This window comes from Penaeus chinensis, chromosome 41 (assembly GCF_019202785.1).
Source record: "Penaeus chinensis breed Huanghai No. 1 chromosome 41, ASM1920278v2, whole genome shotgun sequence".
In the NCBI taxonomy this organism is placed as follows: Eukaryota; Metazoa; Arthropoda; class Malacostraca; order Decapoda; family Penaeidae; genus Penaeus; species Penaeus chinensis.
The window spans coordinates 9,097,740-9,122,739 of record NC_061859.1 but is presented as its reverse complement, the minus strand read 5'-3'; the positions used below and the strand labels follow the sequence as shown (position 1 = coordinate 9,122,739).

Sequence of the window (25,000 nt, the reverse complement as noted above, 5' to 3'; positions counted from 1 at the left end):
GCCGCTCTCAAAATTTATAAATTTCTGGCCAACATGACGAACATAGGGATCCAGAAAGCAGAGTAAGTTGATGAATATCAATATTTGTATTGATAGATCGTGTATTTCTAAATTGCAAGTTATATTTGTTGGATAGAATGCTACGGTGATTCGCCGTCTGGTACACACGTGGGCGGGCGAGAGGCATTCCTGTTTGCACTTATCCAATGATCAATTGTTATTTGTTTAAATGTTCTTGCCTTTTGACGTAGGGTAGTCGTTTGAAGCATTTTTTTCCTTTTCCTATTAACAGTTTGTTCGTATTAGGTGGAGACTGGGAACACAAACTTCTAAACAAGATGTATCAATAAACTAAAATTAATATCTATCGGTGTCTGTTTGGGTCTCTTGGATTTACAGCATCATTTGATTTAATGTACGGTATTTGCGGAACTTCATGCCAACCTACAGAAAACTTGAAATTAAGAACTCTGGCTGTGTGAGGGTGTTGTAGACTTGGGTATCTGAGCAGTGATAGCAGTAGATATGTTAATTTCGTGGTAAACATGAGGCCAATATGAACGTATTTCTTATGCTCTACAAGATGGTAATGTCCATTTCGCTCTATCTCTTGGTAACATTAACCTAAAGTTATACATGTTATCCAATGATCTCGGAATGTTGAATTGGATGTATCGAACTTCATTTAGCAAAATAAGAAAGGGGTTGCAATTAACGAAAATAACTTGCACAAATACTGGCCTTACCTACTGAGAAACGCCAATAAAACTACTCTATTTGAAGATGGAACTTGAAACTTTTTTTTTTTTTTTTTTCATTACTACTTTAAATTGTCAGGGTGATCAACATTTCCTCTTGCTAGAATATACATGTTACTTTGTTTGCCAATATCATGAAATATGGAGCCCACAGCATTATTGGAATTACTGGTGCCTTCCTTTTACAATGTGTAGATTACTTTTCAGTTGAATAGTTGGAACCCCATGGTACATGCTCAACAATTGCAAAAAGTAAATAAAATGTATTTGGAATTTAATTTGCATTGATAGATTGGGAAAAGTTTTGCTAACCTCATTAGACAACGTATTTTGTTCATTCTTTTTCTTGTTTTCCTCTCCCTGATTTTTACTTCTTATTTCAGATGTGGTTAGATCTGACTGAACATTATAAAGATAAAGATGAAGTTGAAGGAAGCTAATACTGGTATGTATTGAAGAGCTTTAAATTTTCTAGTACTCTGAAATCATGTTTACATGATGAACATTTCAAGACGGGACTGATAGAAATGATCGAAAGTTTCGACTGAAATATCGGGATTGAAAGCTTCTTGTTGTGGTTGTTTGCAGATATTAATTTTTCTCCTCCCCTTACCAGGTGGCTTGAAAGCAACACAAGGCTGAAGTACTGATTTACGGAGAAATGCTTTGTAGGTATGTATGTTTTTAGATAATCAAAGTTTTATTTAACAATAATTTTAAGACGGGACTGAATATTATGAATGAAGATATTTACTAAAAGGAAAAATGAAATTGTTTATATTGAGTACTTTTTTGTATATTTAATGGCTTTTTATTTTTTCAGTGATGTAGCTGGGCAGAAATGAAGTTCTCTCATTGTAGTGGTCTAATAGGTATGTATGGAATACAAGTTATCGTTGCCATCCTATCTGAACTACTCCTGTCTGTCTTAGTTTTACCATGATGTTTCATATCTTTCGGGACCTACAAATTTTGAGGACACTCTTCCACTGATAAGTACTTTAAAATGTAATTGTAATTAATTTCTCCCTGGACATGAAACTCACTGAAGCTTTCTTTACAGATATTAAGGCTGGCATTCGGCATTCAAATGACTTGGATACGCTTGCAAAAGAGGTTTGTTGCATTTCTCACTAATTTTTGGAGAACAGAATAGATTGAATGCCCAAAGTAGACGTGACAATGGCTTTTGGTATTTTAATTGAATTTTGACGTAACCTGTTTGTATTTGCCTCACCATGATGTTTCTTATCTTTCGGGACCGACAGATTTTGAGGACAATCTTCCACTGATAGAAACTTAAATTTGGTTTCAATTCAATTCTCCTAGAACATGAATTTAATTAAACCTTTTCTTACAGGTATTAAGACTGGATTTCAACGGTCAGCCAACTTGGATGAACTTGCAAAAAGGTTTGTAGCATTGCTCATCAGTTTTTGGAGATACAACCTGGAATAGATAGTTGTCTAATTTCCCTAATTTTGGTTGATTTGGACAATTTGTGAATCTTGACCAAAAAAAACTTCATTACTTTGCATGTCTGAACTTTACCATGATGTTTCATATCTTTCGGGACCTACAAATTTTGAGGACACTCTTCCACTGATAAGTACTTTAAAATGTAATGTAATTAAATTCTCCCAGGACATGAAACTCACTGAAGCTTTCTTTACAGATATTAAGGCTGGCATTCGGCATTCAAATGACTTGGATACGCTTGCAAAAGAGGTTTGTAGCACTTCTCATTAATTTTTGGAGATATAACAGAATAGATTGAATGCCCAAAGTAAACATGACAATGGTTTTTGTTATTTTAATTGAATTTTGACGTAACCTGTTTGTATTTGCCTCACCATGATGTTTCATATCTTTCGGGACCGACAGATTTTGAGGACACTCTTCCACTGATAAGAACTTTAAAATGTAATTGTATTTAAGTTCTCCCAGGACATGAATTTGATTGAAGCTTTCCTTGCAGGTAATGAGTTTGGCTTTCGACAGTCGAGTGACTTGGATGCACATACAATAGAGGTTTGTAATTTTTTTTTTTTTTTTTTACCCAATGCCGCCGGGGAAAATGGGGAAAAAAAAAAAAAAAAAAAGAAATGCTGCCTATTTTCTATATTTTTTGTGAAATGTCTGCCCATAGATGGCTCGGCTAGTGCTTAGCCACTAAGCAGTCAAATAGTAGACCTTGTGACCATACATGATTTGAATTGGCGGGAAAAACACATTTTTTTACTAGTTCTATGAATATCGATGGTATTATTTTTATTATAAACCTTATAATTATTATGTTTTTTAATATTAATAACCGCAAAATAAGATAACGTAAAATAATTCTTAAATCAAAGAAAAAGGTGAAGGGGTGAGACAGGCAGTACTCGTAACTGGCTCATTGGTGACTTAGTTCAAGTGTAGCCATCTGTGTAAAAACAATCAAACAAGTACTCACAGTGGGCATAGCACGTGTTTACACGTCGTACCCGTCGGCAAGGGGTTAATGATATAATAAGGAATAGGATTTAGTTTCTTTGGCCAACTTTGCATTTTAAGTATTTAAGTCAAGTCTTTCATGATTAAGACTTGTTGCCTCCTTTTGCTTACCACAGCTCTGTTCCACAAACATTGCTGTATATTTCCAGGAGGTAGAAAATGTAGAAAATGGCTGATTCCAGGCTCTTTAGAGTCTGGAGTAGTTGCTTTCCTACAGTTGTAAGCTTTTGATGGTAATATAAATGTCATGTTTTAACTTATAACTTTATTTATATATATATATATATTTTTTTTTTTCCCCCTTCCCCATTTTTCCTGTCTCAATTCATAAAAGAACAATCTTTCCACTTCCTACTCTTAATATCAATTTGTATTTACTCTTTGCAGTTATGATAGAAGATGGTCATTCCAGATAAAAGGCTCTCGTACAAAGGAGCTGGAAGGACTGCAAGAATGGTATGTAATTATAAGCTATATTGAAATAACCACTTTAAATATATCAACATGATGCACTTATCTTTCGGGACCGAATATTTATGAGGATAGAATCTCACTGATATTGTAAGTTTGGATAGAAATACACTAAGAAAATACAACAATTATATATTGTTCTCTTTGTTTCCAACAGGAATACTGGGAGGTGAAGGTGAATATTCCTGCCAGCCAACATCTGTGAAGAAAGTGCAATAAAAAATATTAAACTTGCTTCAGTTTTTCTTGACCATACCAATGTTCCTCGCTGAGTTTTTCATTCTATACACAAACTGCAACAGGCTGAACTCGAATGTATATGATAAGCAAGAATTGTATTGCAAACAAAATACCTTGCTTGATTTGGTTTTACAATATTTTGTTTGGATAATTGGCTTTACAATCTAGCATTTTTTAACTTTAACGATTAAGAAAACTGCAGTAAAATCCAATGAAATGTAGATTAGCTGTAAAATTTAAAATGCTGAATGCAAGACCATATATATTTTCTTAGCTTCGCAATGGAGCTTGTTTTCTTGCATCTGTGCAAATCTGTGCAATGAATATACATGGAGTAAGATAGCTTGCTAAAGACGCTTTCAGTGTAAAGGAAAGCCGCTACAGTCTGTTTTTATTACATTAAACGACAAAATAGTTATGTAGGTTATCATATAAATATCTTGGACTTCACAACCAAGTCTTCATTAAAAAAAAAAAAAAAAAAAAAAAATGGTAAAATAGGTTGTTTTACATGTGATAAGTGAAAACGCCTCTCCTCTACTTGACAAATGTTGAATGCCTTAAATTAAAATTTACGGTTTGATGATAACGCCGGGGGATGAAAACTTTTCTTGGCACCCAAATATTTTGGTTTGGGTTTGAAAGTATCAACTACATTACTCTGAACATTCCTTACCAACTTATCCCTTCCTGTTCCATCTTCACCTACGCCCCCTCCGCTCCTTCCTGGATACACACGTGACTCCCCCCCCCCCCCCCCCCCCCCCGACATTCCACCCGTTACTTACCCCCTGACCCCGTCTCGTTTCCCAATTCTGCGACAGCCTTTTACCCTATCACTCGGTTTCATTACAATTTCTACACAAATATTCGCGGTTTCTGTTCTGAGCTGTATCTTCCATTTAATATAATCGCCCGTAACCCCCCTTTTCCCTCTTGCTGACCCCTGTCTTGCCCCAGTTATGCACCTCCTTTGCCCTTGCCCCTCTTCACCCATTTCAATACCATAATGTCCTGAAATGTAATAGGACTTTTAACGTGTAGCACATTTAACCATTGTCTCGTTAATTTTCCTCTTTACCCATAGTGAATTATGACCTTTAATGTCTAGTGCATTTATTTGCTTTTTAATCATTAACCATTTTGAACCTACATTGTACTGACTATCAAGAATCTCCATTAAGAATACAGAAACCTCTTTTCTTCGTCTTTTTTCTCCAAACCAGAAAATCACATTGGCTTTGGGGTTAAAGAATATTGTATGAATTATGCTTCTACCATTAAAATATACTAAATTGCAGATATGAAGGTTAATATTTATATTCATATGTTTTTATACACGAGTAAATCGAATGCATTACAAACTCTTGCAAAGTTTAGTGTACTAAGTGTATGGTGTTTATAATATATGGGTTACATACAAATTATATAAGTTGGAGAAGAATACCTGTTCAAAAGCATACGAAAAAATACAAATATAGCTAGAAATAAAATAAAAACAAAAAATAATTGTCCTGTTCCTGTCTATGGAATCTGACTCAATACTGAAGTACACCCCCGGTTATGTATATAGAAGTCGCACAGCCGGCTAAACGTCATCTCTTCCGTCCCTCTTGGCAGCGTAGGGGCCAGAGTCATGTGCTGTTGGCACGTCTCACAACACCCTTTCCCTTTCGCACTTACTTTCATATTCACAGTTTCTTGTAATCTCGCTATTATTTTGATGTTAAGGGTTCATTATATTTTAGACGGTAATATGGTTTTGTTTATTATTAAACCGGGAGAGAATGGTAGTGACCGGCATAACTGATTTGGGTGATTTGGTCCATACTGATGAGGGTAACTGCAGTTAAGTAGTGGAATCCTAATGAAAAAGACGGATCTTTATTAATAAAGATTAAAACAATGACAAAATATTTCTTTCTGGCTTAATAAAGTACAATCAGCCTAATGGTCCAGAGTGTAGTGTGATATAATAATGATGATAATAATTTTAAATACAATAATTAAAGCTTTTAAGATGAGAAACACAATAATAAAATTTATTGTAATAGTAGTACACTGAAATCAGTACCGACAGTTATCACTATCAGAAACAGAACAAGCTAAACTGAATAAGAAATTCATTATTTACTGTGAAAAAGCTACAATACTGAATAAGCAGCAGACAATACTGAATAAGCAGCAGACAAGAACAGTATACTAAAATGAACATAATTTTATGATAACAAAGCTATGAGAATATGACATGATGTTTGCAGGAATGGAAGTTTTATTTACACAAACAAATTACTTAACAACCTATTGTAAAGCCGGTTTGCTAACTCAGATTCTGATTACATCACAGGATACAAACTGTGCCTTTAGGAAATCATGTATCAGGTGTATTAAATGAAATCGAAAGATGCAGATACAATATACACTCAATCAATAATGGAAATACCTATATGATACAAAATAAACTATTTTGGTTTCATTTATGCTCCATCTTTATGATAATTATTCTCAATTATATACCTAAAAGCTCCGTCACGAACGCAACAAAATTTCGCCGGTGTGTCGTCTGCTTTAGACGCGCCTGCGCTCTCTCAATAACATGGCCGCCCTGTAGGTCTTCGACCAATCAGAACGCTGGAAACTTACTCGGGAACAGCTGATTTATTACTTCCTAGTATTCCATTTTTACTTGTATTTATCTTGACTTGGTTCCCAAAAACAGCCATTAAAAGGATATAATATGTACTATTGATAAATTATTTTCTTATTGTCATGCTAAATAAGGGCTTAGCGACGATATTAAACCCGAACAAAGGCGCCCAAGTCGCCCATATTGCGGCGTGCGGCGACGAGAGCCGAGGCGAGCCGAGCAAACCCGAGCGGGTCTTTCTCAGGCGCTCGTCTCCCTCCCTTCTCAGTCTCCTCCGCCAGGCATCATGTTGGGAGCTGCACAGCGCGCTTGCTCCACCATCCTAAAGGCCGCGAAGCCTGCTGTTGTCTCCAAGGGCCTTCAGAATGTAGGCTCCAAGACTGTCCCAGCGCTTTACACCTGCCGTAAGTTATTTAAAAGTTTGGTTGTTGTGGGAATTTGGGGAAAACTTGCGTTACCTCTCGTCTCCGTCAGCCGGTCTCGCCGGTTGGTGATGGCGGCCGGCCGATCGCAAGACTTTGGCCGAATTCAGAGTCAAAACGATCTGCTTGATCGGGTGACCGCGGCTGAAAGGTTCTACCCGTAATATAGAGCATATCAAAAGTCATGTCACTGGGTTTAAGGAGTCCTGCGTGTATGTAATCGGTCCATAAACACTTCATCAGCTGATCGCGGGCGCCATGTTTGGGCCGGCGGGTCAGCAGCGCAAAAGGTCATTAGACGGAATTAAAGGCTGGGGATCCTCTCTACCCCTTTCATTGCACCTTCTTGCGGCACTTTAAATAAATTTATGAATTGTAAGTAGTCCACAGCTGAATTAGTGCTCAACTTAACGATCGTTCTCTATTGCAGGCAATCAATAACGAGGCAACACTTAACAATGTAGCGCTTATTGTAAAGTATTTAAAACCCAGTTGTACCGTGACCCATATATTTGATGTTATTGTACATGAATAAATACTTGCCTAACGATGTTGAACGTTTAATGTCGATATGAATAGTGAAGCCAGGTATCAATGAAAAGTTTTCATTAGTATTTTAATGCATTTTGGTCAAAGTTACTGAGAGCAACGCACAGAGGTAAAGGAAAAAGAACACTGCCTTCTTAAAGGGTGAAAAAAAAAAATTTAAGAACAATTGCTTTGGCCTCGTATTGTGTATTTTTATTTTGTTAAATATCACAGCTCGCAAACAGTCCACAACCTTCTCACAGCCTGAGTTTTTAATATTAATTTTCTGAAAGTTGACAGTGCTTATAAAAGGGGAGGCAGGTATAGTGGAAGCCCCCCCCCCCTCCCCTGTAAATAGTTTTATGGGCCTAATCCTAACATTTTGTCAATATACATCATGCAACCCTGCCATTTCCCCTTTAATACATTTTTCCTTCGCCTTGTGTTGCCTAGAGCAAACAAACCACAGTATGTTGTGATATTAAACTTTTTATAGGTTCTAAGCAGCAGACAGGTTTTGGAAGTTTTCCCTTTTCATAGAATGTATTGTTCCCTCATAGGGGAAAAGCTCCTCTTAAAGGGCAGAAATATATAATTGGCCTTTCAACTTGAATCTAGGAACCTCTAAAAGTAAGCATTAAAAGTCCTTTGAAGGAAATGACTAGCCTCTTGTATTTAATAAATTTTTGTAGGTCTAATATATATTAAATTGTAAGACAGAATTGCTAGTCTTGTGTTTGCATCTCCACAATATATCATAGGCTTCTCTCCTAACTGCTGTGCACATGTAATGGTTAACCAAATGCATTAATGGTATCTTTAAAGACCTCCTTATCTACAGTTGTAATTGCAGGTGTTTTATAAATGTTTTATAACCATTTCCTTGCATGTATATGACTGTAGACCAACCTATATAGGTTGAGAAAATGTGTATATTTCAAATATCTGATTATCATTGTAATGGCTGATCAAATTTCATAACGATCTGGTACATGGTATTTGTATTAAGTTTTATGCTGCAAGTGATGAGCGATAAGGTTTTGCGTGGCATATGTATTATGCTGATAATGAAGCTTCTGAATTATTCTTAGGTTTAAGTTATTAACCTGTATAATTAAACCTATGAATCTGCCTCTTTCCAGAGCGCAACTATGCTGCCAAGGCTGAGGCTGCCACCCAGACTGGTGTGCCCAATGGTAGTGTAGTGGCTGTCATTGGTGCTGTGGTGGATGTCCAGTTCGATGGAGAGCTCCCCCCAATTCTCAATGCCCTTGAGGTTGCTAACCGCTCCCCAAGGCTGGTGCTTGAGGTTGCTCAGCATCTCGGTAAGTTGGATTCTCAAAGTTAAGAGGTCTTCAGCCCAGCAAGTGCTAAAGTTGATTTTCAGTGTGGTTTACATCATGACCCCTTTTTCCACAACAAAATTCACAAGTTTGGCTTTGGGTTTGTCAAGAATGAAAACTTGCCAATCATTTTGCCTTGTGGTCATCTGCCCATGATGCTGTATACTTTGTTAGATCTAATAATTTTCTTCTACAGGGGAGAACACTGTCCGCACCATTGCTATGGATGGTACCGAGGGTCTCATCCGTGGTAATGCTGTGGTTGATACTGGAAGCCCCATCTCCATCCCTGTTGGCCCTGGCACTCTTGGCCGAATTATCAATGTGATTGGTAAGTAGAAAGTTTCATTAAAATGTGAAATCTAAACTTTATGTAATTTATGGAGTAATTGCTTTTGAACTTGTACAATACCCAACTTATGAAGATGTTAAGGAATCAGAAGTGTGAGATCTGTTAGCATTAGAAAATTTGATCAAGGATTCAAGTTCAGAAAATCTGGTTAAATTTAATCTCCCTTTCAGGCGAGCCCATCGATGAACGTGGCCCCATTCCCACTGAACACTTCTCTGCTATCCACGCTGAGGCTCCTGACTTTGTTGAGATGTCTGTCGAGCAGGAGATTCTAGTAACTGGTATCAAGGTGGTCGACCTCTTGGCCCCATACTCCAAGGGAGGAAAGATTGGTAAATATATTGATTTTTTTAAACCTTGCAAAAACTTCAGAAATGAATAGTAATTGAAGTGTTGAACTGATGTTGCTCCTATATTGAACTGATGTTGCCCCTATCTTCCTCCAGGTCTGTTCGGTGGTGCTGGTGTAGGAAAGACTGTACTTATCATGGAACTGATTAACAATGTTGCCAAGGCTCACGGTGGTTATTCTGTATTTGCTGGTGTGGGAGAGCGTACCCGTGAGGGCAATGATCTGTACCACGAGATGATTGAGTCTGGTGTCATCTCTCTGAAGGATGACACCTCCAAGGTATCTCTCGTGTACGGTCAGATGAACGAGCCCCCAGGTGCCCGTGCCCGTGTCGCCCTGACTGGTCTGACTGTGGCCGAGTACTTCCGTGACCAGGAAGGTCAGGATGTGCTGCTCTTCATTGACAACATTTTCCGCTTCACACAAGCTGGTTCTGAGGTGTCTGCCCTGCTGGGTCGTATCCCATCTGCTGTAGGTTACCAGCCTACTCTGGCCACTGACATGGGTAGCATGCAGGAAAGAATTACCACCACCAAGAAGGGGTCAATTACCTCTGTACAGGCTATCTATGTACCTGCTGATGACTTGACTGATCCTGCCCCAGCCACCACCTTCGCTCACTTGGACGCTACTACTGTGTTGTCTCGTGGCATTGCCGAGTTGGGTATTTACCCTGCTGTGGATCCTCTTGATTCCATCTCCCGTATCATGGACGCTAACATCATTGGACACGAACACTACAACGTTGCCCGTAGTGTGCAGAAGATTCTCCAGGTATGGAGATTTCTTGATCCTTGTTTTTCCTATACAATAAGAGCTTCTGAATGTTAAATTCGCATGGGAAGCATTGTACAACTAACCACTTGTATTTAGCATGTTTGTAAAATTGGGATATAACAGACAGTTTGTCTTTGCAGGATCACAAGTCGCTCCAGGATATTATCGCTATCTTGGGTATGGATGAATTGTCTGAGGAAGACAAGCTTACCGTCGCCCGTGCACGTAAGATCCAGAAGTTCCTGTCTCAGCCTTTCCAGGTGGCTGAGGTGTTCACTGGCTACGCTGGAAAGTTTGTTTCCCTGCCCGATACCATCGTGGTAAGTCTAATACTGCTACCTCCTCGGTATTTAAAATTGTAAAGTTGTTGAAATAAGATGTTCGTTAAGTTTTTGTGCTGCTTTAAAGCTAGTGTTCCTACTTGCAGAGCTTCAAGGAAATTCTGGCTGGCAAGTACGATGACCTCCCTGAAGCTGCCTTCTACATGCAAGGAAGTATTGAGGATGTCGTGGAAAAGGCAGAACAGTTGGCTGCCCAGGCCAGTTAAGAAGGAAATATAATTGTGGGGTATTTTAACATGTGTACAGGGCTCTGGAAAGAAATATCCATGTTCTCTTTGTTGCAATGTAAGGGCCAAGAGGTCGTATTCTTAGACTATGGCAAAACAATATTTAAGGGGTACTCCGAGAATCTGGAGTAACTTCTGTTGTACAGAATTCCAGTGATAATGTAAATTTATATAAATAATACAGAAAACAACATTGGTATTCTTTATCCTCTTTTTCACCATTATCACATTACTTTGTAAAACCTTGGATTAAGTTTCTGGGTGCTCCTGTAGTTATTCAGTGTATCATAAATATTAATAATGCATTAATGAATGTAAACTGCACAAACAAGTTTTGCATCAGTTAACTTTGCTTGCACACCAAGCCACATTCCGGTGTAACGAAAATTTTATGAAGAATCGGATTTTAAAGTGATTGACTGATATCCTAGCTGCATTTCATGTTTGAACTCAAATAATACCGTAAGATCTTCATGATCGTTTTATTAGTATCCTTTAGCATACCTTCATATTGATGCAATTTGTGCAACCATGGTGAATAATTTTGATCCGTCCACCCTATTGTGCAACTGTTGACTAGTCGTTAACCATTAACCCCTCTACTCTTAACTATTACTATAGTGCTACATGATCTTAGATTTTGTTTTTAACCATTAATCTTAACTATACCATACCTTCCTATAGTGCTACATTTTAATGACCCAACCTGTTGAACATCCTCACCGAATCGCCTACCTTCTCAATTGACCGCCCAGCTTTAACAACTAATCACTGACCCGACCACCCTTCACTAACATTTACTATATTGCTACATAACCTTAGATGTCTGGCAGATTTAATTTGCTTCTAACCATTAACAATTGACGACCTATTCGCCTTCCTGAGATGCATTAACACCGTCCAATTGCGCTGATCACCTTTTATCCTAAGCCACACACTTTCTACCCCTCCACTACCTTACTATCTTAAATTTCAACAGGCATGGTATTATAAGACCTTCCAACACAATACTTTACTATAATGTAATGACCTCTAACCGTGCTTATCCCTACCTTCCCACCCTTACAACAAGCCATTTCTCTTTCCCTAACCCCCTATCTAACCTGCGTCTTCATCTATTTCTCTCCCACTTTGGGTTACTGCACCCATACCACGAAAAGGATTAATCTCCCAATAGTTGGGTCATTGCTTTTCTCATTTCACAGCCAACCGTACAATTGAATGGTTTGGAATCGATTCTACAGCCATTGGAAGGATCACATTTGAAAGATTTGAGGAATACTTGAAATTGCAGCTTCATTGCGTGTTGAAATGCTGCAGGATTTGTAAATACTCTCGAGACTATTTCATTCTTAGAGCAAACTAAGTAGGAAAAGATAAGCCAACAATTTTAAGTACAAGGAACATCCTGGAGCAATACTGAATATTAACCTATTGCCGCCGGGGAAAATTAATAAAAAGGGGGGGGAAATGCTATGCTCATTTTCTATATTTTTGTGAAATGTCTCCGTTATATGGCTCTGGTGATTGCTGATTTCACCTTTCCTTGAATTAGCGGGAAAAACGTATTTTTACTAGTGCTATAAATATCGGTGGTGGTAGTAATTATAAGGTTTATAATAAAAATGTTACTAATGTTTATAACAGCAAAGTAAGATAACGTAAAATGTTTTCGTAAATCAAGGAGAAGGGTAAACGGGCGAGACGGGCAGTACTCTTAACTGGCTCACTGGTGACTTGGTACAAGGGTAGCCATCTGTGAGTGAAAACAAGTAAACTCAGTGGGCATGGCATGGACGTACGTGACATGACTGTCGACAATGAGTTAATTCATATATAGTGATAAATTTACCACATGATGATCGAGGCTACACTGATAATGGAAGAAATGTTGCAGTGTAAATCAACTCGTTCAATTGATATATAAAAAAAACAAAATTAATGTGCTAGACATCTAAAGTCATGTAGCACTAGTTAATGTTAGTGAAGGGTGGTTGGGTTAGTGATTAGTTGTTAAAGCTGGGTTAAGGAATTGGTGAGTGAATGGGTTTGGGTCGGGTGAGGTAATGTAAAAAGGTTAGATTAAGTGAAGGATATATATGCGTTTGAGGATGGAAAACAGGTTGTCAAAGCAGAAAGTGTGAGATTCTGTAAGGATGTCTGATAGGTTGGGATGTCTGTAGGGAGGATAGGTGGGGGAAAGTAGAGGTACGGGCTGCTTCAAAACGTGAGCATGACAATAGGATGTGTGGGACTGAAAGAGGAACATTACATGAACATTACATGAACATTACAGAAGGAACATAGGGGTGAATCGGATTGTGACTATCAGATAGGAGTGTGTTAGATGGGTACGGCCAATGCGTAAGCGGGCGAGAGCCGTCTCCCAACGTCGGAGCTGACCAGGAGGAGATTGATAGTTTTACAGTATGTAATTTATTAGTGTGGAGACTTGACCGAAAAGATTGCCATCGATTATACAAGAAGGTCTTAAAGTGTGGGTAATAATCCGGAGACGGGGACTGACGCCTAATGCATGGTCTTTTCTTTTCCTTTTCCCATCTTTTCGTTATACACTTGTTCTGTCGAGTTATTCTAATCGTTAATTATTTTTTACCATTTTCGCCACAATTCTTTATCAAAATGCTATATGCTATATCTTTGTTATCGGGCACACTTATTTTTTTTTTTTTTTTGATCCACAAACAAAAAAAAAAAAAAAAAACCCTTACCTGGGGGCTTCTCCCTCAAGCCCCACCCTATCGCAGTATTTTGAATAAGCAGCTAATGACCTTAGATATTGACATGGCAGAACATTTTCAATAAATAAATAGACACGGGCCCAGTGTGGAGGAACACCCTTACCTTGGATTTCTGCCCTCGCCTCAACTAATTTTGCATGGTCTTTTCTTTTCCCTTCTCTTCTACCCACTTGTCATTATTGTTAACTTATATGTACCCTTTTTGCCACATTACTATGCTATAATGTTGTGTGACCTTTGATGTGTGACACATTTGTTTGTCTTGACCAGTGTCCATTTTTTTTAAAATCAATCAAGAGATGCTAATCCACTATTATTCACACTTTCACCAACTCAAAATGAGATCATCAGATTTCTCAGTATCAAAGCTGACGCTAGTATGAGCAACTTTTCAAACAGATTTGGGAGAATAATATGCAGGTTATATTAAGAGCTGTTCACTCTATCCATGCCCGCCAGTGTGGACACTTAAAGGGGTGCCAGGGGACCATGATCTTAAATGAGGTGGTTAAGTCAGAAAGTACTTTTGTTCAAGATGTTTTTATATAGAATGGACCAAAATTCTGTCATTTTTTTTTTACTCTTTTCGACAAACGTTCATCTTCGTAATCTCATTTGCTGGGATAGTTCCCATATTGTCATCGTAATGTATATGTTAACCTGTAGAACACTTCTTTCATGGAAGTAATCTTATTGTCAGGTAAAAATATGTGGTAACATCGTAATTACCAATGATAAGTACTGGAATAAAACTAAATGGATAATTACATAGAATTCATATACCTTTATCCATGATTTCCTTAATCCGAACAAAGACGGCCACACATAGCCCTCTCAAAATGCGCATGGGTTGTATATAATAATTTCAATTTGTTTGGCCATCATGGGGTAATTATGATTTAAACGCCCTCTTCCCGGAATGACTTTTGAACTCTAGGGCTTCACTCGTTGACCTTAGCTATATTTTTGGACCAATGGATTCTAATTCCTATGCTTTAAAATGATAGCACTAATGTATGTTTTCTCATTAGAGATTATGGTGAAATGAGCAATTATTTTCTTCTACCCCAAACTTTGAAGTCAATTTCCCTCTATATATCCTGACACAAATTTCCCCAAAATATAACTTTCACAAAAGCATATCCCAGGCAGACCCCCAGGAATCAAAACAGGAGAGTCCCTTCTATAAAAAATAAAAACACCTTGAACCAAAGTACTTCTGACTTGACCACCTACTCCATTTTTATGCACAATATTGCACCTTGGAACTCCTACTACTAAGCCCCATCTAGACAAATGGGCAGTAACTAAGTCTACAAACATATGCCTGAATGGTTAATGGTTAAAAGCAAAATAAATGTGCTAGACATCTAAGGTCATGTAGCACTATAGTAAATGGTAGTGAAGGGTGGTTGAGTTAGTGATTAGTTGTCAAAGTTGGGCAAAGGAATTGACGAGTAAATGGGTTAAGGTTGGGTAAGGTAATGTATAGGGGTTAGATCAAGTGAATGATGTATATGCATTTGAGGAATGAAAACAGGTTGTCAAAGCAGAAAGTATGAGAAGTTGTGGGAGGGATCACGAAAAATCGGTCCCATTTGGCTGGGCTAAATAGATTATTTAAGAATTTTGTAGAGATGGGGGTAGCAGAAGGACGGGGGCATGTGGAAGAGGGAGTAGTGTTGAGGGAGGTAGTGTTATGGGGAGGTGGACAATAAGGTTGTAAGGTAGTAATAAGGGAGGATGGGGTAGTTGATGAAGAAGGTTGTGGGGGTATAGTTGTTGAAGTTGAGCATGTTGGGAGTAGAAATGTCTCCTGGGGTGTTGATTAGGGTGGATACTGTACTAGTATCTAGTATTGAGGAGGGGGTATTAGTTGTATTGTTCAGAGCCGTGGTCAAAGGAGAGCCTGGGGTCAGGGAATCGGGCGAGTTTGAATTGGTGGAGCTATTTGATGAAGAGGCAAGCCTCATTGTCTTTAATAATGGTATGGTTAATGGTTAATGGTTAATGGTTAATGGTTAATGGTTAATGGTTATTCATTGTTGGCCATGATAAGCCTGGAGTATGTTGGGGAGAGAAACGGTCCACCCCTCAGGGTCGCTTGAGGGGTAAGGGCTAGACAACTAAAGCAGGGGAATACCGTGCCCATGGCTCCCTCAGGCCGTTCAGGACTGGCACAAAGTCAGCCTTTCATCCTTTCAGCACGGCTCTCACACCTTAGGAAGTGGATAGTAGAAGGGGTTGGTGAAGGGACAAAAAGGAAAAAGTAGGAGGGGAAAAGAAAAGACCATGCAAAATTTGTTGAGTCGAGGGCTGAGTCCCAAGGTTGGGGAGTTCCCCAGCATTGGGTCCCAGTCTCCGCCTCCTAAGCCCCCCTACGGCAACAACGGGCAAGGGATTGGGGGGGACATATGCCTGAAAAGATTCATGAACCTGTATGACATTCCTCGACTTATGTAGCTGTTAACAGCTGATAAATGTGTTAGTTATCAAAGCTGATGCATAATATATCTGAGGCTATATCAAATGAACATCAAATCTAAAATATTCCCTTTCTTGTATAAAACTAAAAAATGTTGGCCTAAGATTTAGTTGACAATTATTGGAATGAATTTCCATCTTCAGTAACTCATTGCTATCTGATCTATATGAATCGAGTATTAAGTATCAAGAACCATGAAATAAAATTGTTAAAACTACATTCAAAGTGAAATGAGTCATGACAGGACTCTATAACAAGACACTAAAATCAGGGTCAAGAAATTCTTGATTATTAAAGTCCATTAAGCTTACACCTCTAGCTTTCCAAACTTAATGCAGGCACATATCCCTTGGAGGTTTGCATCACAAACTCTCTATTCTCTAATATACTTTTCTAAATTTATCGCACTGAATACAATTTATCTAATCAAGTTCTTAAGGGGGTCTTATGCAGATCACTTTAAAATCTTTATTACTTTTTTCTAGTAACCAAAGAGAGAGACAAAGGAAAATATTACAAGTTAAAATCACTAATAGGAAAATACAGGAAGAAAGTAAAAGCTAGAATCCATAACATAACATAATAAATAGACAAGGGGAAAAGAACAGTAGTTAGTATCAAATATATACTGTATATAATACAGTATTTGTAATCTAGAAGAAGAAGAAGAAGAAATATATACTTTTCACAAATTATACAAAAATATTCAATATCAATAATTTGAATAAAAACAATAATTATTTGAACCACGTCCAAAGAATGAATAAAAACTCACCTTTTCAGGTAACATTTTTTATCTTTCAACTATTACAAACATCAACAGATATTTCACATTACAAAAAATGAAAAAGTCTTTATGTATATATATATATATATTACAAAGACATGATTCTCACCAAAGCTGCTTGAGCAAAAAACATAATATTGTTGGCTTGAGAAGGTATAAAACTTTGTAATGACAGCTGACTTGGTAACAAATATACACATTCATTTTCCACTGACAGTTCTTGAAGAATATACAGGTTCACCACAAATCCGAGGAAATGAGGATAAAACAGAGGGATACATTAATTACCACTCTTTTCTATTTCAATTATAGGACTGCATAACTTGGAAGGGCCACAAATATGATGTTCAAATTTGATTATACACAATGCCTGATATAAAATAAGAATCTCTGTAACATGTAATGGCTGCCAGTATATTAACAAAACCCATATAGAGCTGTGAATTTCCTTTTCTCTACATCATTCATGGTAAAAATTTAAAATACTGACTGGAACAAATATTTTTCATAATGAAGATTCATTAAATTTATAACACACACAAATCATGGTATTGTCAATGAAGTCCAAAGCAAATATGTGTTGATATGATAACTGGCATCATTTTAAGTATACAATTCATATACAAAGTCAGTACTAACTGAATGTACTATTAAATATTTTCATATCAATAAACTTTTTACAAGTATTTCATTCTGTATCACACATAATTATTTGTTTAGGTCAGCATACAATATACTGTATGTGCACATTAAGACAGACAGACAGACAGACAGACAGACAGACATATACACGCACATTAACACATAAAACTCTACTTTTTGGCATTGAAATTTATGTTAACAGTTTTCTAATATTGAGGAACAAAATACCTGGTTTTTAACATCATCCATTTTCCTGATCAAAATAAATTAGATAAATCAGTTCATTTACAAGAATGACCCTTTAACACAAGAACAACATTCTTTTTTTTCTAATGCCAAGACTTGTAAACAAGTATATACTGTACATAGACACATCTTAAAAGTATATTTAAAACAATGTGCTGTACAACCTGAAGCACTGGATGATGTTATTTGACATATGTGGTGGCAGTTAAATGGTAGGCAAATGATCAAATATTTTCTATTGTTTCAGACTCTACAACACTTATTTTAAAGATACTTTTGGGAGCAACTGTACATGCACATATTACACATACCCACATATATACCAGCAATGACACATTCACACTTACACAAACATTCAAGCACCACTTTCTGTCCCCAATCTAATTCCAAAAGAATAAATGCACTCAGTCTATCCACAATTATACATTTCACACACTTCAAAAAAATATATTCATTCCTCTCAGTATGTAACATGGTTATGCCCTGTAAAACAAAGATTCAGTGACTGGTACTGCAATAATAATCATAAATGAGTTCATTTTCTTTTATTTGTCGCTAATGGACGGCAAAAGTTTAAAAACTTTGAGGATTCCTTAAACAAACCAAAATTGAACTCATTATTTACATCATAATGGTTTAGTCCTTCAAGTTTTTGTACATGGGTACAAACATACCAAAAAAGTAACAATTATATAGTAGAAGTAGCATGTATTTCAGCTGATTAATAGCAGGAAATCTCTAAAACCATCTATAAAAATGTATTCAATCTAATGTTAATTTCTTTCTATAAACTCTTTATAATGACATTTTCTAATTACAAATACAGAAGAATGATGTGCACATAAAATATCCGACATTTAACTTTGAATGTAAGCATGAATACTTCTAAATATATATTCAGTTAGAGAAGAGTATAGAAAATTATATTTGAGTTTCTGTAGCATATGTAGTAAATAAAGGAGCTCTGCAAAGAAAAATCATACCCATAAAGATTTCTTGAATGTGAAACTCTGCAGCAGTAAAGAAAATCATAAATGAGGTCATACATAATGCTAAAGCTTATCAAGTAAAATGTATATCAAGAACCTTTAGTTTGCTTTATGCAGGTACTTTTAGTTATCGTATCCTAGTGCTTTACTGTATCTGTTTCACACTGCACCTATAATAAAAAGTAAATTTCATTATAAAACATGTTCATTTTACAGAATTTTTTGAGACTATGGATGGAGGCTAATGTATGACACATACATATTACTGTACTGTACTGTACTTAAGCATGATTTTTTTTTGCTAAAAACTGCAAAATCTGAACCTTAAATGCCATATTTCAGCATTAAAGAAAAAGTATTTGAAAAAATTAAGTGCAAACTCATGCAAAAAAGATTATTTTTGTTAATACCCTATTGTTAAACCTTTGAAAGTCTGGGCAGCAGCTCAGTGTTTGTAGTACAGTGATAATGATAAGAATTAAATTTATACCAATATCCTGCATCTTTTCATTATCCTTCAAATACCTCCTTGCACTCAGTATCTACTGTAACTTCGTTCAAAGTAGTTAAGTGGCATCAGTTTCAATATTAAATGAGTTGAACACATTAATTTCCAATGCATTTTTAAAATACCTGATATCATTTGACGGATCATATATTCAAATATATATAAAGCACAACATATTGCACATGATTTGATTGGGAATTACAAAACCCATTCAATGGGATATAAATATTTCTATAATTGGTCATTTAAAGATCAACTGAGAATCACAGAAATTTCACACATTTAATTAATACACTGTATTATTGGAAGATATGTGAAAGACATCAATGAATAAAATAACGTTTATCACAAAGAGGCAGCCATTGCATCATTTTCTCCTCTTCTAATTCCTGGGATACCATTTTTTCTGGAGTGAGATGGTGACGACAAGTCAGTTGGTTGAGAGTGTATATCTGCTTCATTCTGGTGGGTAAGAGCAGCACGCAGTCTAGCTTCAGACCGCTGTTTTTTACCATGGACTGTCGCTGATGCCCTCTGTGTATGTGGTATGTGTTTTGTTTTACTCCTGCCCCCAGTATTATATATAGGGGAAATGGAAATACTTGGCTTTGGCGAGCATGACGGTGAAACAATAATTCCTGGGTAGAAAGATGCAGATGATTGATGACCTGGAGATGATGTATTTGAAGAAGGCCGAGTGGGTGATGATGAAGCATAGGTGGTGTGAACCGACACGTACGGCTGAGGATTTACCTGACTCCTTTGTGACTGAGATATAGTTAAGCTGGAGAGGAAGTTGGATTTCGGGCTTGGAGGTGATGTACGGGATATAGTCAAACTAGGTACAATGCTTTTGGAAGAGCTGTGATTTAAAGATGATGCCTGAGAGGACTGGCCAGGGGAAGAAGTCCTGGTTATGGTAAGTCCTGGCAAGAAAAGTTGAGGAGTAATATCACTGGGTGAGGGGGAAGGTGTTGATGATGTTTCAGACCACTTGAGGGTATTGGTGGGTGAGTTGGGTGAAGATGAAGCAGCTTGACTGCAGTCAAGCGGATAGGAACTGGGCGATGGAGACCTTACACTGGTCACATGATCTGTTTTCTGTCCTGCATTGGGTGGCGGCGATGCAGTGACACCAGTTCTCAGAGGCTGATGAGAAGTTGCAACTGGAGATGTTGCTGCTGGAGAACTTGCTTGGATTGAAGTGCTAATGTGTGGTGGCTCAGGTTGCTGGAATGTGTAGATAAAGTTTTGCAACTGATGGATGGCTTCCCGTACCTCCTCCTCCTTGTGCTGCAACTTTTCTCTCTCTGAGCACTGGGCCTACAATGTACAAACAGACTATGTAACAAAGATAAAACATGTCTATAAGACTGACTTTCAAAAAAGTAAAAAAGATTATACATGATGGGTAATAACATTCTGAAATTATATATTCTCCATCATAAGCAAAAACAAACAGAAGCTGATTACCAAAGAAGAAACATTAAAAATAAAGAAAGCAATATCCAAATTTGAGCAACTTAACCCTTTCACTACAAGATCCCCAAACAAAACTATGTCATGACTTGCAAGGAAACTAGAGGGTGTTAGTAGTCTCTCAAGCAGAAGACAGAATAAATGAGGTTTCATTAAAAATCTTCAGGACCAAAAAATCCTACAAGCCAGTACTCCACTTTAAGGCAGGACAAACTATACATATGATCTAGTACACTGACAGGATTGGGCAAAGGAACACTCTGGCTTATTGTCATGATGTGTAAGGGAGAGTCATCTGATGCAAGAGGTTAACCCAATGCCGGTGAGTTTACTTTATTAATAGTTTTTACACATAGATGGGCTCAATTGTACTAAGTCACCAATGAGCCAATTACGAGTATTGCCTGTCTTGACGTTTACCCTTTTCCTTGATTTACGAAAATATTTTATGTTATCTTATTTTGCTGTTACTAATGTTTATAACATTACAGTAATTATAATTTATATAATAAAAACACCATTGATATTCAAAGCATTAGTGAAAAATATGTTTTTCCTACCAGTTCAAGGAATGGTGAAATTAGTTAAGGTCACAAGGTTTACTAGTTGACTCCTTTGTGGCTAAGAAACTAGCAGAGCCATCTATGTGCAGAGACATTTCACAAAAATATAAAAAATGAGTGCAGCATTTTCTCCATTTCTTATTCATTTTCCCCAATAGCATGTGATTATTAAACTACAGTGTTAATATATACCTGCAGAGCCATTGCTAAGTGCCTTTTCCTCTCTTCCAACTGCAGTTTAGAGATTGTGAGCTCGGCACGCTGACGCAGAAGACGTTCGCGGATCTCCAGTGCCTCTATTGGGGAGAGAATCACAAGTATTAGAGAGAGAGAGAGAGAGAGAGAGAGAGAGAGAGAGAGAGAGAGAGAGAGAGAGAGAGAGAGAGAGAGAGAGAGAGAGAGAGAGAGAGAGAGAGAGAGAGAGGGGGGGGGAGAAAGAAAGGGAGAAGGGAAAAAAAGGTGAAGGAAAGAGGGGGACTATTACATAAAGTAACTGACAGACTATAACTTTATATAATTCATGATACATAAAAGGGGGGGAAAAAAAGAAGAAGAAAAAAGTGGTCAAGAAAAGAAAAAATCCTTGGGGGGAGGGAAAGGATATACAACCCACCCTTGCCAATTGCACCACTTCAGTATTCCCAAATCAAAACAGATAAGAGTTTGACAATAGATGTATGAACCACATCAGCATGCTATGGAAGGACATCTCAACTTCACTGAGTGACTTGAGAATGCTTGCAAGCCGCTTTCAACAGACAATTTTTTCTAAGTCCTTAAACTGGCAAACGCCTGTCTACTCCTGTGCATTCAGTCAATCAAGAGTGGCTTACATGCAACAGTGCAACTTAGTCACTTTGCTGCCTCTGTTATATTGTTCATTTTCTGACAGTTTAGTGTTATTTGTTTAGCAAAACTGCATTAGAAAGATGAAAGATTCTTTACTATTTTGAGGTGATGAAACTTATCTTTAGCCCTACATATCCTGCAAAGCTGACACTAAAGGACTTGTGCTTGGGATCAACTGGGAACATCGGAAGGTTAACATGACGTAACTAGACAGGGCCCTGACAAACCACTCTCTAACTGACATTCTCGTGCCTTCAAGCCATAATCCTGGCCCTTTCTCATTTAATATGTAAGAACAAGGGAATTTAGAATTTACAAAGCAAATTAGTGGAAAGAAACTACACATCTTAAATACTGTAAGCTGGAGCTACCTCGCATAAATCCCATGTCTTTGAAATAAAAATGAATGTCTAAGTTTAGGATAGGTCCAGGGCTTTTTGCAGAGACTATATGTACATATAATAATCATAAAAGAAAAACAAATCTAAAAAATCAAAAGCCTTCTCGGTAGAAAAGGAGGAGAACATACACAGACATGGTGCAGGTGAAGGGCAGGAAAAGGAGGAAGGTGAAGAGGGGAAAGGAAGTGAATTACTATATTACTTACTTCACGTTTAGTAACATAATGGGTATTATCTAATTTAATTGGTTGAAAAAAATATTTCCCACATTTCTAATATTACAGAAAAAAAACTTTCAATTTTTTAATTCTAATTTTGCCCTGTGATTATCCTATGAACTACAAATTTCTCTTGGCTCATGGTTGTTGCTTCAGAAATGTGATAAATATTGAGGTAGACTACAGACAAAACAGCAAGGAAGAGGAAACGACCAGTCATTACCTGGACTTACCTCTACGCCTGCTATGGTACTGTGGGTCGCTGTTGGTTGAAGCCCGGAGCCCCAGCTGCTCACAGGTTAGGCAGAGCCAACAAGGGGGTGGTTCAGTGTCTCCCAGATCTACACAAGGTCCGTGATATATCACGCCACATCCATCACACTGCACATCTGCTCCTGGAGTTGAAAATGAAACAACGGACTTTAAAGGATTTATCAGCACAGATACATTTTATATATTTTAACATTTGTGAAAACCTCATTTTAAAATATTAAAAGTAATATTTCCATAATAAAAGCAAACAATCAAAACTTACCCTTCATCTTGCACATTGGACACACTTCCTCGGAGGGCTGCGACGCCACGGGGAATTCTTCCTCCACAGACTGGGGGGAGGCTGCCTGTGAGGGGGGGCAGGTGGTAGGGGGCGAGCATGAGGATTGTGCAGGCGAGCAAGGACGCGACTGAGGCTGTGATGGGGGTTGGGAAGGTGGTCGAACCTTGCGTCTCAGAGTGGGCGGTGACCCAGCACCAGACATTAGCCAGGCACGACGTTTCCTGCGCTGTGTTGTGGAGTATAGAGAGTTAGGGAAATCATGCTAATGTAGTATTCAGGATTAACCTTTTTTCAACAGAAATGTTATCCACATGTACATGCTTAATATTCTTCAGTCCATTCAAAGCTAATACATCAAAATATTTTAACAGTTTCTTTACAACTAATATCTGATATCCTTTCAAAAATGAACTACAAAAGAAAACTTACAGTTTCTGGCTTTTCCCATATTGTATTAGAAAATATATGAGAATAAGCATTTCTTTTCCTCCTCTCATAACGTTTGTCCATAACTTCTCTACATTCCCGCACAGTGAGAAGACCTTATTTGGAAGAAAATAACAAATCAAAATGTGTGTGTGTGTTATGTGTAACTTTTCACAACTGTTCACTTCCAACAGGTAAAAACTTCTTTCAATATGACTTATAATTCCTTATAATACCAAGACATGAACATACAAGCCACTTACCCAGAGCATGCATAAACTCATCCTCAGTAACCAAGTCATGGATGTCTTCCATAGAGTAGTCTGCCGTTGGAGGCTGAAAATTGTGAAGTCTCTTCTCCGGTGAACACCATCCTGTTGGGCTGTTAGGCTCACTTGGGTTTGCTGGAGTTCTGTCCGGTAAGAGATAATTAAGGTAATATAAAAAAGTTATACAATGTATTAGCATAAAAATTGCTTGATAAAACCTTGTATGAAGTGAAATTAACAGCTATAAACATGTCAAGAAGGGAAAGTAATAATAAGATAACAAAATTAATATCTATGTGTATATAATATTTAAGACTCAAACAAACAAACAAAAAAGTGTAACATTAGTCAATTTCTCCTGACTCACCCATCTGCAGCAGGTTCTTCAAAACAGTCATCGGAATTGACATCGTGCAAGTCCTTTGCATAGTCTGAGCAGGGTGTTGGTGCAGTATGGGTTTCTGCCTCCCTGACCGGGCTCTTGCCTTTGTGTGTTACATGAGGGGGTTCAGAACTAGCCTTGTCATGGTTGTCATGTAACATCTGCTCATCACACAACAGATCAATGTCTTCCTTCTGGCTTTCTCTTCGCTGCATTTTTCTGTAATCCTCATTTTCCTTTTCTTCTCTGAGCTTTGCTACAACCAATTTCTGATGATATAGGGAGTGAATATCAGCACAACAACAACAATAATAAAAATAATGAGTTCTCACATTAGAATAATATATATACACATATAACCATATACATATATGTATGAATGGTAAAATACTCTATTGTGCTGATACTATGGCAGAAAAATCCACAATGCACAAACTAGATTTATTAAAAATGAGACAACAGTTTCAAAATTTTCCTAGTTCCA

The 25,000-nt window shown here is 37.4% G+C and overlaps 2 protein-coding genes and 1 long non-coding RNA gene across 4 annotated transcripts in view; 2 read left to right on the top strand and 1 right to left on the bottom strand.

The window, feature by feature from the left end:
• The window catches only part of LOC125047536, a 4,051-nt gene extending 92 nt beyond the window's left edge, over nucleotides 1-3,959 (top strand). Inside the window, exons 1-10 of the long non-coding RNA XR_007116750.1 lie at nucleotides 1-62; nucleotides 1,142-1,203; nucleotides 1,375-1,430; nucleotides 1,582-1,630; nucleotides 1,822-1,874; nucleotides 2,119-2,170; nucleotides 2,434-2,486; nucleotides 2,737-2,789; nucleotides 3,642-3,710; nucleotides 3,883-3,959. The exon at nucleotides 1-62 is cut by the window's left edge and continues 92 nt beyond it. This is a non-coding gene — a long non-coding RNA (uncharacterized LOC125047536). The remainder of the gene's footprint in view (nucleotides 63-1,141; nucleotides 1,204-1,374; nucleotides 1,431-1,581; nucleotides 1,631-1,821; nucleotides 1,875-2,118; nucleotides 2,171-2,433; nucleotides 2,487-2,736; nucleotides 2,790-3,641; nucleotides 3,711-3,882) is intronic.
• Nucleotides 3,960-6,856: 2,897 nt separating this feature from the next.
• Nucleotides 6,857-11,145, top strand: LOC125047543 (ATP synthase subunit beta, mitochondrial). The gene is made up of 7 exons (XM_047645818.1): nucleotides 6,857-7,016; nucleotides 8,705-8,887; nucleotides 9,102-9,236; nucleotides 9,428-9,589; nucleotides 9,704-10,383; nucleotides 10,527-10,706; nucleotides 10,814-11,145. The coding sequence occupies exons 1-7, from the start codon at nucleotides 6,899-6,901 to the stop codon at nucleotides 10,931-10,933; spliced, it is 1,578 nt and encodes a 525-aa protein (XP_047501774.1). The 5' UTR covers nucleotides 6,857-6,898; the 3' UTR covers nucleotides 10,934-11,145.
• Nucleotides 11,146-16,977: 5,832 nt separating this feature from the next.
• LOC125047657 overlaps nucleotides 16,978-25,000 on the bottom strand; it is a 20,380-nt gene continuing 12,357 nt past the window's right edge. For both annotated transcript variants that reach the window (XM_047645990.1, XM_047645991.1), the window contains exons 4-10: nucleotides 24,502-24,785; nucleotides 24,129-24,277; nucleotides 23,869-23,981; nucleotides 23,419-23,665; nucleotides 23,117-23,278; nucleotides 21,608-21,711; nucleotides 16,978-20,696 (exon numbers count right to left, since the gene is read on the bottom strand). In XM_047645990.1, coding sequence (XP_047501946.1) covers nucleotides 19,719-20,696; nucleotides 21,608-21,711; nucleotides 23,117-23,278; nucleotides 23,419-23,665; nucleotides 23,869-23,981; nucleotides 24,129-24,277; nucleotides 24,502-24,785 — 2,037 coding nt within the window. In that variant the 3' untranslated portion in view covers nucleotides 16,978-19,718. The remainder of the gene's footprint in view (nucleotides 20,697-21,607; nucleotides 21,712-23,116; nucleotides 23,279-23,418; nucleotides 23,666-23,868; nucleotides 23,982-24,128; nucleotides 24,278-24,501; nucleotides 24,786-25,000) is intronic.